This window comes from Saimiri boliviensis, chromosome 10 (assembly GCF_048565385.1).
Source record: "Saimiri boliviensis isolate mSaiBol1 chromosome 10, mSaiBol1.pri, whole genome shotgun sequence".
Taxonomy (NCBI): Eukaryota; Metazoa; Chordata; class Mammalia; order Primates; family Cebidae; genus Saimiri; species Saimiri boliviensis.
In genome coordinates, this window is record NC_133458.1 from 119,259,180 (window position 1) to 119,276,853 (window position 17,674).

General features: G+C 41.6%; 1 protein-coding gene across 3 annotated transcripts in view; it reads left to right on the top strand.

Annotated features, from left to right (window-relative positions):
• Nucleotides 1–17,674, top strand: part of AOAH (acyloxyacyl hydrolase) — a 234,654-nt gene that overhangs the window by 188,533 nt on the left and 28,447 nt on the right. For all 3 annotated transcript variants that reach the window (XM_003930743.4, XM_074379815.1, XM_074379816.1), the window contains 2 exons: nt 9,498–9,534; nt 10,299–10,373. In XM_003930743.4, coding sequence (XP_003930792.2) covers nt 9,498–9,534; nt 10,299–10,373 — 112 coding nt within the window. The remainder of the gene's footprint in view (nt 1–9,497; nt 9,535–10,298; nt 10,374–17,674) is intronic.

Consider the following 17,674-nt stretch of genomic DNA (forward strand, 5'->3'; position numbering starts at 1 on the left):
TGGTCTCAAACTGCTGACCTCAGGGGATTTGCCTGCCTCGGCCTTCCAAAATGCTGGAATTACAGGCATGAGCCACAGTGCCTGGCCAATCACTAGAAACTTTTAAAAAAGAAACAATTCAATATGACATATCTCATATAGAGGGAAACAAATCACTCTTTTATTACTCGTGTATTTATTATTTATTATTCTCATTTTTAATACCTTCAAGGTTTTGAAATTTAAAGGTTCATTAAATAATGGAGACACTCTGATTCAAGTGGGACTATTTCTTAGTACGTACCCATGCAACTCTTCCTGGCTTACTGTTTCCTCAAACGATCTAGATAGGAGCAGGGCATGACAGTGATTGTAATGTGAGGAGTGTGTGCTTTTGATCCATCTGTTTTGTCAGGATTTTTATCCCTCACTGCTTGAAACAGCACAACTACAGAGGGAAAATTCAGAAGCAAATGCCTTACACTTTTTTAATGTCATTGGCAATGTCCAGGGCTCCTGAAGTCCTAGTGGGATGTCCTTTCAACAGATGTCTTTTGTTTAGGGCTTGAGATAAAGGACATCACAGAAAGTTATCTGCTGCTTGTATTGATAGCTTGAGCGAGCTGCCATTTCTATTAGCTCCAAAGCATCCCGGGATGAGCCTTTTACCTCTGCTCTTCTCTTTCACTTTCCTTCTGTTTATTTTCCACTTGACTTTACCCCACCACTCCCCTCCTCTCTTTTCTCTCCAATATTGCAATAGGTGCTAGAAATAGAAAGATGAGAAAGACAAAGCCCCCGCCTTCAGGGAGACCTTCACGAAACGAAACGGGAAAGAGACAAAAATGGAAGTCATTGTGCTTCTGGTAAAAGGGAAGTGGAATAAAGGCAAGTTGAGGCCTCCGGACGTGAAAAGCACTTAACTCTGTCTTGACAAGTAGAGGAAGACTGAGTTAAAAATGTGAGCTGAGAGTCCTGAAGACATAATAGGAATCCAATAAGGACAGGGAGATGGTGACTCAGAGCTGGAAGGCTCTGAGGGCAGGACATCTTTGAGGAAGAGGGAGAGAGAAGTGTGACATGGCTGAAAGATGTTTGTGGGGCTATGTCAGGTTTTGAGACTGGAGGCAGATCCCAGCCACTGTGGGAAGGCTATTATTATACATTCCTTTAAAAATCTGTTTTAGAGAATCATTTAACTGAAATTCAGAACCACACTTGTAAATCTGAAAGCATTTATAGTAGTAGAAACACCATCAGCAATTGCCACAATGAATTGTTAAGTGCCTACTATTTTGAGCTCAAGGTCAATATATTAATCTTAATGTTTCTGCTTATCGCAAGCAAATATTTTTAGAGAAGTGAAAGAATTTAAATTTCTCATGATGGATTTTTTTTCTTCTTCTTCTTTTTTCTTTCTTTTTTTTTTTTTTTTTAAAGTTGGAGTTTTACTCTTCTTGCCCAGGCTGGAGTGCAGTGGCACGATCTTGGCTCACTACAACCTCTGCCTCCCAGGTTCAAGTGATTCTCCTGCCTCAGCCTCTAGAGTAGCTGGGATTACAGGCATGCACCACCATGCCCAACTAATTTTGTATTTTTAGTAGAGACAGGGTTTCACCATGTTGGACAGGCTGGTTTCAAACTCGTGACTTCAAGTGATCCACCCGCCTCAGCCTCCCAAATTGCTGAGATTACAGGCATGAGCCACCGCGCCCGGCCCATGATGGATTTTTTAATTGGATTATACAAATCATTCTCCTGAAAATGCCTTCTAAATCATAGAATGGAAGCAAAATCTACAATATTTAAAATTCTAATTCATGTTCAATAATGTTAATAGATGTATTTGAGGTCAGTGTATGACACCACATTTTTCAAGATCTTTTCATACTCTTCTTAACAGATTCCAGTTTCTGGTTTCAAGTACAACGGAGTAAACAAACCCCACCCTGTCTCTCCCACTGAAAATAGCTATAAAACCTGGACAGAGTGTATGGAATAGCTGGAGCACTCTGTAAAGTAAATAGCAGGCTACGTGAAGAAGAAAACCAGAATTAGGGCCACCACCAAACCAGGAGGGAGGTTAGCATTGTGCTGACCTCTGCTACCTCCCAACCTGGACTCAAGGCAGCCCAAAACCCAGAAGTGGCCAGTGGCACAGAGAGGACACTTCAAGAAGAAACCCTCTAGTTCTCACTCTAGAGATGGAAAAGTGGCCTCCTGGCAGTGACAGCAGAAATAGTGGCGACATACAAGCGCCTAGAATTCCAAGGAGGTTGGAGGAAGATTGCCTCTCCACTGAAAGAGTTGCAGTCCCAGGAAGGAGGGCAAATCCCCATTGCATTTTTTCTTATTCTTTCCTCCCATTACTTGGAGTTACCATGAGTGAATTTTTAGGAAGAGCACAGCAGAGTGGAGCACTAAAGCCCTAGCTTTCTGGCTACAGGACCAAATTGTGGAGCCCAGGAAACCAGAAAGTACTAGAGAGCTCATGGGAAGGGAGAATCGTCCGAAATCAACTCCAGAAAGGTGTTTCTGAATATGTATTTATGAAGGGATAACCAATGCTGGGATTATGTAAACCTTTCTCTTCTTTCAATGCCCTGCACCTTATTTAAAAGAGACTGGGTGAATCAGAGTTCTGACTTTAAAGGCCCTTTTCTTCTCTTCACTGGAGACAGGTGGGCTCTCCATTTGGACCAACTTGACACATAAATAAAATGCCCCTGTTCCAAGGTCAGACCACTTTCACTTCTCCAAACTATGATTGCAGGGATCAGAGTATAGACTTATTAAGGACAAAGTGCCAGTTCCTGAAATGTTTGCCTTACGTTGCCACGTCCCACAGGCTAGGAGGTATCTATCTTTTCTTGCTGCAGTGAGCATTTTCTCTAATGATAGCGGCAGCAGCAACACGACAAGCAGCTGGGGAGAAGTCTATATGCAGTTGAAGAAAAACAATAGGAATGGGGAAAAGACACAAAACGTTGCTGAGTCTGGCAAAAGGATAGCAGAACAACAGAAAAAGGAAATTAAGAAGAAACAGTGTAATTATGGGAATTATATAAGCGAATTACATAATCTCAAAAAAAAAAAAAAAGATTTCCAAAAGGAAATAAAGAAGGCACAAGAACCTTGGAGTAAAGAGAATTTTAGGCTCCTAGGATGGATACCTACTATGAAAAACAGATATTTGGTTAACAGACAGACAAGTCCTCACTCTGTGGCTGTTTGCGATTGCTTTTTAAAAATTTACCATAGCTAGTTGCCATTGGTCTCCCATCTTTGTCCTGAATGGCAAAGCGACACAGGGGTGTGGGCACAGGAGGGGAAGACCACGTGGCCTGTGACAACAGGCTTTCATTTTAATTTTCTCCAAGCTCTGTGGGTGCTCTACACCTCACATTCCCAGCTGTACCCTAAACAATGAAGAAAATTATTGCTCTGACCTGCTGCTTCATTTTTCCCCACTCATGGCTTGAGCTTTCATTGGTTTTCCTTTCTCATTAAGAAAAAAATCAAAGAATGAGAATTAAACATCTCCTGATCTATTATCTCACTGAAAATAAGAAGCCAAGAGTCCGGGGACTGGAATGAAATGAATGAAGGGCCCAGCCGATGAGTGTGCCACTGCAAGATTCACACAGTGTGTGGGGGCTGTGCTCCTTCTCTTCTGTCCTCTGGAGGACAACAGGGACCACTCACACCCAGAAAGACAGGATCCCCTCTACTGAGCACTCAGTGTTGTAAAATCCGGCACCTTCCCTGAGCAGAGATAATAAGCCTCAAATCACATTGGCTAGTCATCTTCTTGAGCATTGGGACTGGATTTTCACTAACCTTTTAAAATTGTTTTCTGGGTGTGGTGGCTCATGCCTGTAATCCCAGCACTTTGGGAGGCCAAGGCAGGTGGATCAACTGAGGTTAGGAGTTCGAGACCAGCTTGGGCAACATGATGAAATCCCATCTTTACTAAAAATACAAAAATTAGCCAGGTACAGTGGTGGGCACTGGTAATCCCAGCTACATGGGAGGCTACGGCAGGAGAATCCCTTGAACCCAGGAGGTGGAGTTTATGGTGAGCCAAGATTGCACCACTGCACTCCAACCTGGGCGACAGACAAAAAAAAAAAAAAAATGTATGTTCCCAGTGCTCAATTATGTGTCTACCGCCATAGATACTACTGGGAAGGTATTGAGGCTGTGTCCAGCTCATCTGTTAATCCCTGCTTTATGGCAGACACGCACCAGTGCTCAAGAAATGAATGGAGTAGGTAAAGGAACAAATGCACATTGAAATGAACTAATTACTCTTAATTTGCTAGACTATGTGCATTTTTAATAATTCCTGGGCAGCATTCCCCCTAACTGAAACAAGAAAAGGATGCCCACTCTCATCACTCCTATTCAGCATAGTACTGGAAGTCCCTGCCAGAGCAATCAGGCAAAAGAAAGATATAAAAAGCATCGAAATAAGAAAAGAAGAAGTCAAACCATCTCTCTTCACTACAATGTGATTCTACACCTAGAAAACCCTAACAACAGCTGGGCACAGTGGCTCACGCCTGTAATCCCCGCACTTTGGAACGCTGAGGCAGGTGGATCACAACGTCAGGAGTTCAAGACCAGCCTGGCCAATGTAGTGAAACCCCATCTCTACTAAAAATACAAAAATTAGCCAGACATGGTGATGCACGCTTGTAGTCCCAGCTACTCGGGAGGCTGATGCAGGAGAATCGCTTAAACCCAGGAGGCAGAGGTTGTGGTGAGTTGAGATCACACTACTGCACTCCAGCCTGGGCAACAGAGCGAGACTCCATAAAAACAAAACAAAAAACCTAAAGACTGCACCAAAAGGCTCTGGGAACTGGAACTGATAAACAACTTTAGCAAAGTTTCAGGATACAAAATCAATGTACAAAAATCAGTAGAATGTCTATACATCCATAACGTTCAAGCTGAGAGCCAGTCAAGAACATAATCCCATTTCTAATATCCCAAGAAAATAAAATACCTAGAAATACATCTAACCAAGGAAGTAAATGATCTCTACAAGGAGAACTAAAAAACGTTGCTGAAAGAAATCATGAATGACACACATGCAAAAAAAAAAAAAATGGAAAAATATTCCAGGCTCATGAATTGGAAGAATCAATATTGTTAAAATGGCCATACTGCCCAAAGCAATCTATAGATTTAATGCTATCCCTACCAAGCCAATATCATTCTTCACAGAACTAGAAAAAAACTATTCTAAAATTCATATGGAACAAAAAAAGAAGCCTGAATAGCCAAAGCAATCCTAAGCAAAAAGAACAAAGCTAGAGGCATCACATTACCCAACTTCAAACTATACTATAAGGCTACAGTGACCAAAACAGCATGGTACTGGTACAAAAACAGACACATAGACCAATGGAACAGAATAGAGAGCCCAGAAATAAGAAGGCACACCTGCAGCCATCTGATCATCAATAAAGTCAAAAAAATAGGCAATGGGGAAAGGAATCCCTATTCAATAAATGATGCTGGGATAGCCGTAGGCAGAAGAATAAAATTAGAACCATATATTCCACCATACAGCATATTTCACCATATACAAAAATTAACTCAAATGGATTAAAGATTTAAATGTAAGACCTCAACTATAAGAATCCTAGAAGGAAACCTAGGAAATATCATTCTAGACCTTGGCCTTGGGAAAAAAATTATGACTAAGTCTTCAAAAGCAGTTGTAACAAAAACAAAAACAAGTGGGACCTAATTAAACTGAAGAGCTTCTGGACAGCAGAAGAAACCATCACCAGAGTAAACAGACAACCTACAGAATGGGAGAAAATTTTCACAACCGTAGCATCCAACCAAGGTCTAATATCCAGAATCTATAAGGAATTTAAACAATTGAACAAACAAAAACCAAATAACCCCATTTAAAAAATGAGCAAAAGCAGCCAACAAGCAGATGAAAAAAGACTCAACATCATTAATCATCAGAGAAATGAAAATCAAAACCACAGTAAAATGCCATCTCACACCAGTCAGAATGACTATTATTAAAAAGTCAGAAAACCACAGATGCTGGCAAGGCTGCAGAGAAGAGCCTTATACGTTGCTGGTGGGAATGTAAATGAGTTCAGCCACTGTGGAAAGCAGTCTGGAGATTTCTCAAAGAACTTTGAGAGCTACCATTTGAACCAGCAATCCCATTACTGGGTATATAGCCAAAAGAAAATAAATTATTCTACCAAAAGGACATACACACTCATATGTCCATCACAAAGCTATTCACAATAGTAAAGACATGGAATCAACGTAGGTACCCATACAGTGGAATGAATAAAGAAAATGTGGTACATATACACCATAGAATACTATGCAGCCATAAAAAGAACTAAATAATCTTTGCCAGCAACATGGAGGCAGCTAGAGGCCATTGTCCTAAGCAAATTAATGCAGAAACAGAAAACCAAGTACCGTGTGTTCTCACTTACAAGTAGGAGCTAAACAATGGATACTCACGGACATAAAGATGACAAGGATAGACACAGGAGTACTAGATGTGAGGAGGGAAGCAGGGGGGCAAGGATTGAAAATGACAGTCAGAATAGTGATTATTAAAAAGTCAAGAAAGAGATGCTGGCAAGGTTGCAGAGAAATAGGAGCGCTTTTACACTGTTGGTGAGAACGTAAATTAGTTCAACCATTGTGGAAGACAGTGTGGCAATTCCTCAAAGATTTAGAACCAGAAATACCATTTGACCCAGCAATCCCATTACATATACCCAAAGGAATATAAATCATTCTGTTATAAAGATGCATGCACATGTATGTTCATTGTAGCACTATTCATGATAGCAATGGCATTAAATCAGCCCAAATACCCATCAATGATAGACTGGATAAAGAAAATGTGATACATATACACCACAGAATACTTTGCAGTCATATAAAGGAATGAGATCATGTTCTTTGCAGCGACATGGATGGAGCTGGAAGCCATCATCCTAAGCAAACTAACACAGGAACAAAAAATGGAACACCACATGTTCTTACTTATAAGTGGTAGCTGAACAATGAGAACATGTGGACACAGGAAGGGAACAACACATACTGCGGCCTGTCGGGGGAGTGCTGGGATGGGAAGAGCATCAGGAAAAATAGCTAATGCATACGGGGCTTAATACCTAGGTGATGGGTTGATAGGTGCAGCAAAGCACCATGACACACATTTATCTGTATAACAAACCTGCACATCTTGCACATGTGCCCTGGAACTTAAAAGAAAGAAAATTACCTATTGGGTCTGCTATGCTCAGTGCCTGGGCAATGGGATCAATTGTCCCCCAAACCTCAGCATCACACATATGCCCAAGTAACAAACCTGCACATGTACCCCCTGAATCAAAAATAAAAGTTGAAATTAAAACAATTATAATGATTCCTTGCCTCACTACAAAAAAGAAAGAAAATGGTATAGCCAATTCTTAAAAAAGTTAAATGTAGTATTACCATACAGCCCAGTACTTTCAGTTAGGTATACCATATGCTGAAAACACTTGAAAGCAGGGACTGTTCATAGCAGCTTTATTCACAACCAAAAGGTGGACACAAGCCAAATGGCCATCAACGAATGGATGGATAAACAAAATGTGATGTGGATGAAGCTTGAGGACATTATGCTGAGTAGAATAAACCAGACTCAAAAGAGTGAGTATGACATGAGCCATCCACATGAGGTGCCTAGAATAGTTAAATGCATACAGGCAGAAAGTAAAAGGGTGGTTATCAGGGGCTGGAGGGAGAAGCTAATGGAAAGTTATTCTTTAATGCATTTCAAGTTTTGGTTTGGGAATGATGCAAAAGTTCTGGAGATGGTGGTGCTGATGGTTGCACAACAACTATTGCCACTGAATTGTACACTCAAAAGGGATTAAAAGATGAAATGAGATGTGTATTTTACCATAATAAAATGGACATAAAGCAATATCCATTTAATGTGCTAACATTCCTGAATCAACCAAGAGAACATCAGTGCTGCTTGTACAGCTTGCAACCAGCCGTATGTGACAGAGGCAATCAATGCATAGCTACACAGCTTCAGTGACACACAGGCCAGCACAGACTCCATGGCTGTGCACTGCCCTTTTTTCCCGTGTGAAACTGGAAGAACATGTCTGGGTCTGCGGGAAATGCACCTGTCCCCAAGCTTCCAAGGCTGGAAGTTATAGGAAAATCTTCCTGTGGAAAGGGGCAACTGGATGGTGTTTCTCCGCTCATCCACTGAGTTGCACCACCCACCTGACAATTACTCACTTATTTGTAGCGGATCTGCCTCTTGGGGACAGAAAGGCAGTATACTGGTTTGGGTTCCCTCTTTCTCAAGTGCAGCCTATAGGAACATTAGGAAGCCAGAGCTCAGCATGGCAGATGGAAGGGACTGGTTTAAACTGCAGTCCTTCAAATGAGTACCTGTGTGGCTTTGGGAAAGCCACCTAAGCGGGGATCAGTTTCCTTATTTAAAAGTGGGAATATGACAGTACCTACCTCACACAATTGTACCACAGGTTAAATGAGCTATAAATGTTTAACAGCACCTAGAATAAAATAAGTATTCAACACACAGGATTTTTTTTTTTTTTTGAGATGAAGTCTTGCTGTTGCCCAGGCTGGAGCATAGTGGCATGATTTCAGCTCACTGAAGCCTCCACCTGCCAGGTTTAAGCATTTATCCTGCCTTAGCCTCCTGAGTAACTGGGATTACAGGCATGTGCCACCATGCCTGGCTAAATTTTTTGTATTTTTAGTAGAGATGCAATTTCCCCATGTTGGCCAGGCTGGTCTCAAACTCCTGACCTCAAGTCATCCACCTGCCTCAGCCTCCCAAAGTGCTGGGATTACAGACGTGAGCCATCACACCTGGCCTGGATTTTCAGATAAGAGATATGTTACAGGTGGTAACAGGGATTGGGGCAGGATGGTCATTCATATCATTATAAGAGTTGAAATATATAAACTCTACAATCTAAACCTTGTGCTGGTCAGACAGCCTGCAGGAGCTCCAGGAGTGTGCAGGAAAAATAGAAGGAGATTAAGTGGGGCTCTCTAAGGAGGTGGGTGATTCTTAAAACATTCTTTTCATTTTCATCTAATTCTTTAACTCATTCCTTAATGTTTTCAGTAGTTTGTCTCTTTGGTGGTAGATATGTACTTTTTTCTCACATCTACTAGAAGGTTTACTCATTCATGCTTAGGAAATGTCTGAAGACCCCTGAATCCAAATAAATTTTGGTTATGTTAATATACTGCTAAATAAACAGAAAGGCCCTTAAGGAGAGTTCCAGGATTAAACACTATAGAAATTGATTGGAAGGAAATTATTTCCATTGGCGTGTTGGTCGGAACAACCTTTGACCAAACAGTAATGTTGCTTTCATGAGTTCAGTCAATCAGACTCCCATATTGATGGTGTGAAATTGAACTCACTAACTTTAATTGTTTTCTTAATTTTAATTATTCAGGTGCATCTTCCCGAAACCTGAAGACATTTATAGAAAGGTAAGCGGAAGATAAGAAGTTGTTTTTAATTTGGTTTCTCATTTTGAATAAGGCATGAAAACTGTTATTATCCCACAATCATTTTTACTGAGCATAAATAGCTTGTTAGTCACTCTCCAAACTCTAGGATAGCACTCCTTGGGCCAGTGAGCATAGAAAGTGATTAATTTGCATATGTCCTCAAAGAAGGGTGATAAAGATGCATACAAAGTGGGTAAAACTTAGGTCTGACAGAAGTAACTGAAAAGACAAAAGGATGATGTCATATTCCTGCTTTATGAATGAGAAAACTTTTTTGTGCTCATTTGGGGCTTAAAGTTCAGAAGCAAGGCTTGAGTTGTCCTGACCAGAAGCCTCAAGAAGCCCTTGCCTTTTCAAAGTTGACTGTGGGTCCACAGCTGCCAGGATATTCTAAGAACATGGATATAAGTAATCCAATAATTCACCTGTGCTTACTGATGAAATTGCTGTGAAAGATGCCAAGAAGACAGTATTGTGTCTGTTTACCCAGGACTTCAATCCACTCTTTTCAATTTTATGCATTTATGTGGCCTTTCTCTAGTAGGCAAGTGGGATAATAATTATGGAGAATAAATGGGAAATGAGAATGGTGGTTGCCTGTACTAAAATGAAAGAAAAATAGCAAAAAGTTTGCCAACAGGGTGGTCATACCAAGATTGTTTTCAAAGGCCCTGCCTGTGTCACTGGCTACAAAGCTAGGTTTCCAAATCTCTGACATTTGGATTCCACCTATGCCTTCTCAGCTTGTCTAGACACAAGATGTTGGACCATCCCGCCATCGTTATATTTGCCATGATTGGAAATGATGTCTGCAATGGGTGAGTTATTGCAAAAAAGTATTTTCAAGATTCTTTGGCTCTGGGCTCTTCCCCACCCCACTCCTCACCAACTCCACTCTATTAAAGCAGCATGCTCTTCCATTGAATTTCTCTGTCTTAGAAGCACAGCCGGGTGCAGTGGCTCATGCCTGTAATCCCAGCCCTTTGGGAGGTCAAGGCGGACAGATCACCTGAGGTCAGGAGCTTGAGACCAGCCTGGCCAACATGGTGAAATCCCATGTCTACTAACAATACAACGTTAGCTGGATGTGGCGGCATGTGCCTGTAATCCCAGCTACCTGAGAGGCTGTGGCAAAAGAATCATTTGAACCCGGAGGTGGAGGTTGCCATGAGCTGAGATCATGCCACTGCACACTGGCCTGAATGACAGAGCAAGGCTCTATCTCAAAAAAAAAAAAAAAAAAAAAAAAGCAAGTCCTAGACACATATAAAATCAACAGAACCAATCTATGAAGCTGAAAACCCCTTTTGAAAATGTCTGCTCCATTTACATCAACTCTGATGTAACAACAAATGTATGTCCTCATCAGTTATATCACAAGAAATGTGCCACTACGGACTGAGAATCCAAGATTGGGAATTGTGACTTTTTAGTAAAATAAGGCAGAAGCACAGCTACCCCATAAGAATATCGATCTCACTCATATTCTCATCTACTTTACTGCCTCACGTGGAAGAGACAGCATGGATGCATAGACCTACAGCATTTGCAAAGAAACTGTGAATAACCCATGGCCAATTCTATCTATGCCCATGGCCCCCAGCAAGAAGGTAATTTTGCTAAACTGCTGATATCAGCAGTGACTTCAAAATGGTGAATTCCTTAGTTCCTATACAACATTTGGGGAGTTTTCTCAAAATCTGTGTACACCCCAAAGAATATGATACATGTATGAATGCCATCTGTCCTGTGATTATGGCCAAAAAAGAAAAAAAAAATGGTAAGATTAGAATTTAGAGCAACTCCCCAGTAGCAATAGCCACCCATTCACTATTTTAGGAAACAGAAAAGGCCAAGAGAGGTTCGTGACTTGCCCGAGGCAACAGGGTTGATTAATGGCAGAGCTGGACTGCACCCCACGTGTGCTAGAAGTGGGCCATCCTGCTCACTCGCCCCATTTGCTTTCCTGTATTTTGCTTGCCATGCTTTCCAAGCCTGTGCTGAAAACAAAACTCAATAGTATTAAAGTGTGTTTGCCCACACAGACAAAATTCAAATGGCAAAGGAGATGTAGACATAATTAGTGAAGTGCGTTCAGGGCAGGATATACCACACAATGATCCAGAGACTCTGATATGCCAGATGTCACCTTGGTGCCCTTAGGCTAGTTTACTGATACCCTCAGAACCCCAAGTTGCCAAGGCTACATGCTGGGCACCAAGGTCTGTGAAGAGCCACCTGGGGCTTTCTAATAAACAGCAAACACCATGACTGCCATGAGCTACGAGGTACATCACTCTCTATCATTCCATCCTCCCAGCAGCTCTAAGAGGCAAGGATGATTGTCCCATTTAGCAGATGAGGAACTGATTTGGCAAGGATAAGGAACTTGCCTGTTCAGGGATCGAGCATCAAAACTGGGAGCCAAACCAGGTTCTCTACCAAATTCCATCCCCTTTCCATAGTTCACACTGTCTTATTTCCTTTCTTTGACTGATTCACTTTTTTAAGTATATAGTGAACACCCACGATGTGCCAAGCACTGTGCCAGGCTCTAGGATACAATGGCAAAGAAGCCACAGCCCCTGACATCAAGAAGCTAATGGAAGGAGAAAGACCATGCTTCAGCCCCTAGCTGCCATCATGAAACAGAATAAAGCTATGGTCAGACCAGCCAGTGCTCCCCCAGCCCCCAGAGCATGTCCTTCCAAAGAGGGACAGAGAGCAAACTGACTAAACTGACTAAAGAACATTTGCAGAAAGAGACTCTGGCTCCAAAAGCCAAAATCCCTGAAACTATACTTTTCCAGCACAGCCTGCCTACCCAGACCCCTCCAGCCCAGTCCTACTTTTCCTTTCCTGAAGAGCTAAAGGGCAGGCAGACATCAGCTAGAGACTTGTGCCAGCCTCTCCCCTGCTGGGGATCTGGGCAGAGAAGCAGCAAGCATTTGGGTGAAAGAACAGAGTTGGCAGTATGGGATGTCCCTGTGGTGCCCACTTTGTGATGTCCTGTGGAGGGGTTAAAAAAATAAAGACAGATGGCAACTATACCTCCCCATCTGCCAGAATGTCAAGGTGGAATAGATTTCCCAAAATGAGCAAGGGATTTTATAAAAAGCTCAAGCAGCAAGGAGTTACATAATAAGTCTGTCCTGGAACAAGTTTGAGGATATTTGCTTGACTCCTTCTTTTCTTTTTCTATGACGATGCTAGTTCTTACTGAAGTAACACATTTATGTGTTTCTCAGTTCTCTAAACTCACGCAGTTACTCAACGAATACTTGTTAAATGAATGAGGGTCATGGTAGGAAGATAGCTTTTAACATCAGAAAGTCAAAAAGAAAGGTCATATAGAGAACCTGACTTTCTCATTGTAACCCTGCTCAATTTGATTTAGGCTAACTCAGCTTCCTTTATGCCTTTCTGATCACTGCCCTTGAGAGCTATGTAATATGAGTGATATGGAAGGAGAAACATTCCTGAAAACAGGGCAAATGTCAGGGAGCTACAGCAGCAGAATCTTGGGGTGGCAGAGGCAGCAGTGGGAAATGAGAATGGCCTCAGAACATCCAGTCATAAAGGCCAGTGACAGCCCTTCCCCAACATCCCAGCGTCAACCCTTCCCCAACATCCCAGCATGGCATCCCTGAAATGAACATGGTAATTGCTGGAAATGCCATAGAATTATCCAAGCGTCTGGCACTAGCCCCATAAATGGATATGGTTTCATTTGTTACAGTGGGCAATCACAGGACAGATGGCATTCATGTGAGCATCATATTCTTAGGAGAATACACAGAACGTATACATTATACATTTTAATCTTATGGAGAGAGCCAGGACCACCCACACAGGTTTTCTATGCCTCTCTGGCCCCAACCATTGTTTTTCTTCAATGCCAATGCTTCAGGTTACACCCTGGGCAGCAGCACTGCGTTAAGAGTCAGCCAAGTCACTGACAGGTCGCAGGCCCCAAGGAGCCTGGACTAGTGAGAAACAATCAATGCTGTTTATTCAGATGATAGAAAAGCCAGTAGGGAAGGGAATGGACAGAGCTCCTGCCGCTCAGAGGAATTCTCTCTCCTAGCCTCCTCAGTCAGAGACATGAGTAGCAAAGGGAATGATAAGGAAGTTACAACCAACTGGCATGTTCCAGGCCACACCTACATTTAAGGGATATTTAATGTATCTCTATGCATGAGGTAATGTGGAAGTCCTCATCCCATTTCCAGTGTGTATTAAGATGCCCCTTCTCCCCAGCTACTCAGAAGGCTAAGGTGGGAGGATAGCTGGAGCCCAGGAGTTCAATCCTGCAGTGAGCTATGACCATACCACAGCCCTTCAGCCTGGGTGATAGAGCAAGACCCTGTATCTGTTTTTTTTTTTTTTTTTTTAAAGTCTCTTCAAGGGGATTGGATGGGAGCTCAATGATGTGATTGCAACTGGCTGGCATGAAGAAAAGGGCTAACCCTCTTAACTGGGTGTTTTGAAAACACAAATCTAGCTATAAGTGAGGTCTGAGCACTTGATCACTACAGTGATCTGGGCTTTAGCTATGGTTCTAAGAAACCAATTTTTTGCACAAGCTGATCAATTTCTTCCTTGAGAAGGGACACCTCTCTCTGGCACCAGCCAGGTAAAATCTGGCTGGCTTACCTACCAGGGTAATGAAATGATCAGGCTTATTTTGCCTGATCAGACACAATTCATTAGGGCAGGACAGGCTTCAGAGCCACCCTCAGGGGTGAGGCTCTTCATCTGTTCTGAGTCCGTCATGTATTCCTGACATGTGTGAGAACATGTCAGTGAGCACCAATTTCTCTCTCATTATTTTCCCTAGTGTAGCCACTGTGTCCCAGGCTGGTTTTTACATCTTCTGTGTTATTTGAGCACTCCTGATCTCTCACCTATCCATCTGAGTTTCTGGAGTGAGCTCACTGTGAGAAGGGGTGCCAGGGTGCTGGGGTGGGCAGGCAAACTGAGGGTGGTAGGTGACTGGGACACCTGAGTTGAAAAGGTTTAGACACTTTCAGCTCAGCCCACTTGTTCTTTGGCAGACACCAGAGAACCTAGGAGATAGTTCCTAATCACTAGGGTTCTTTGATCTCTAGAATACTAGCACTAAGTCTCCCCAAGCATCACCAGAGGAGAAACAGTACACAGACCAAAATGGCATTGAAAACTTTTCAGGGACAGAAGTCAGAAGGCATCTTCTATGGCATCTGGAAGTGGTGATCCCCCCACGAGTCACATAGATCCCCTTGCCCTTACCTGAGCTAAGAGTTGGTTGATTTTGCTCTGCAAATTAAAAGTAAATTATATAGTTGTGCTAGATGGAACAAAGTTAACTGGCGAATGTTCCATTAGCAACACCAAGGCTTCCATTTTGATTTCACTTAGCAATTAACCATGTTGATTATACTTACTTAATTTGTGGGTGCCCTTTCATAAGCACAAATTAGCTCAAATTCTTCATTTAGCATCAGGGCTGTGTCTCTAACCAAAAAAATAATTATTCAATGGAGATTTGGGGAGACTTTGTCCATCTTAACTCATCTTGCCTTTACGTGGTTGGAGAACATTAGCTCAGCATAATTGCTTTGTGCCAAAGTGCTGTTGCATTAGCATAAAAAATAGGTGTGGCAAGGCAAAAGTTAACAGGCAGTGTGTGCTAGCTTTACCAATGACAGAAAAAAGGGTGTAGACACCCAACTTGCCTTTCATTTCACCCTTGCTGTCACACCTCAGACACACAGTGAATATAGAACCTGGGTGCTTTGGGCAGATTCTCCAGTGCTGCTTCTGTGCGTATGGGAATTAAGTCAAAACCCCTCCCCACCTCTCCTAGTGGGTAGGCCGCCTAGTCGCAAATCTTTGTAGCTGCCTTTCATCAGGTTAGAAAGATTTTTATTTTTAAAATAGTGTAATTTTTTTCATGACAATGGAAAACACGAATTTAGCATGCAGTTCTACATCCTGAGGTTTTGTAAAATTAGACATCTTCTTCTCTCCCCACTTAGGAGACTCCAGCAATCCATTACATAGTGTAGAAGCACATATGCCAACCACAGCTGCCACCTTACTGGCTACCCCCACAGCTCCAAAAGTATTGTTGTAGTTAACAGTACTTTTTAGCCATCTTTCTATATTAATACATACAAATTACTTCATTTGTTTTATTCAGGTGAAATTCACGAAATGTAAGACTAACCATTCTAAAGCAAACAGTTCAGTGGCATTCCCAGTTCACCATGTTGTTCAGCCAATGGTATCTAGTTATTTTATTCTTTGTAATGGCTGTATAGAGTTCTATTGTATGGGTGTACCATAATTTATGTATTTAGGCTTTTATCTTCTCCAGTTGTGCACTATACCAAGTAATACTGCAATACTCGTATGTACATTTCTGCATATTTGTGGAAATGTTACTGTAGGATAACTTCTTGAAAGTGAAATTTCAAGGTCAAAAGTTAAGCCAACTTTAAATTTGGACACATCTTTAAAAATTGCCCTCCAAAAAGACAGTGCCAATATTCATTTATGAGCTCCCTTAAAAGTGAGAAGTATGGATCCCTGAGGACCCCTTTCAGTCCCCTCTTCCCAGATCACTTATGCCCTGGGTTCAGCCTCTGAGTGATGGACTTATTTTATCTAGTTCACAGTCTATATTAAGTTCGCTGGAGCTGCCATAACAAGATACCAAAACTGGATGACTCAAAACACAGACATGTATTCCATCACAGTTCTGGATGCTAAAATTCCAAGATCAAGGTGTCCCCAGGGTCATGCTCCCTCTGAAAGCTCTAGGGAAAAATCCCCTTCCTTTTCTCTTTCTGCTTCTGGCGGCCCCCAGCGATCCTCAGCACTTTTTGGCTCCTGGCAGCCATAACCCCAGATTCTGCCTCTGTCTTCAGGGAGCCTTCATCCTGGCATGTGTCTCTGTGTCCTCTCCTCTTAGAAGGATTCGGTCATTGAATTTAAGGCTCACACTAATCCCGTATGACCTCATCTTAACTAATGACAGCCATAAAGACCCTGTTTTCAACTAATGTCATATTCTCAGGGACACTATTTAACCTACTCCAGGATCATTAGGGAAACTAGAATTTTAAGTACACAAAATAGAAAGTAACACTGTAGCATTATTCCACTTAGGGTAAGACAAGCAGTTAGAGCCTAAAGAATAGATGAAAACCCTATAAAATTCTGTATTCTACTCCCAAGTTAATGCAGGTTAGGATCCTAATCCATATTTGCTGTGTTCCTGAAGGTGTGTGCAAAAGTCAGTTGTGCAAAAAAATGAACAATAATAAACATATGTTAATGCCAAAAATATTTTAGGATCCCTTGCCTTTTAAACATAGCTTTTTAAAATAATTTCAACTTTTATTTTAGATTCAGGGGTACATGTGCAAGTTCATTACATTACATGGATATATCGTGTTCTGCTGAGGTTTGGAGTACAAATCACCTCATCACCCTGCTGGTGAGCAGAGTACCCAATGAAACATAGCTTTAAATCAATCAATGAACACAATTTAAACATAACTTCAAATGATGTATTTGTAGTATTTTGTACATTCCTTACCTCTTTTCCAAACCAGATGAAAATAAGTCAATCAGCTTAAATTCAATAAATGTCTGACTGAGGGTAAAGATTGGCCACTTTCAGCACACTTAGGAATTTCACCTTCATCTGACATGCTTTGATTTTAGGCCTGTGTTTCTCATAACCACTTTCAGCACTTTATTTGTTTATTTTACTAACTTTTACAAAATAAGAAGAGAAAATATAACTTAAAATTTCAAACACCGTCTATAGAACACAAGCACTACTATATAAAGACAATAATGCAAGCTGGAATTGTTTGTTGGAAATGGTGTTGCAGGGTATAGCCTGGAATAGAAGTCCATCAGGAAATGCATGCAAGTCCAAATCCAGTGCAGAAACTGAAGGATAAAGAGCAAGATATAGTGTGGACATATAATACAACTTTGTCAGTAAGATTCTGTTTTCTAACAGTGATGCATTTGAAAAGTTTTAAGGACCAAGTTACAGATGTCAAAGTGTCAAATAAATCATAAGCAACACCAGACCCCTTTCATTTCAAAAACTGTA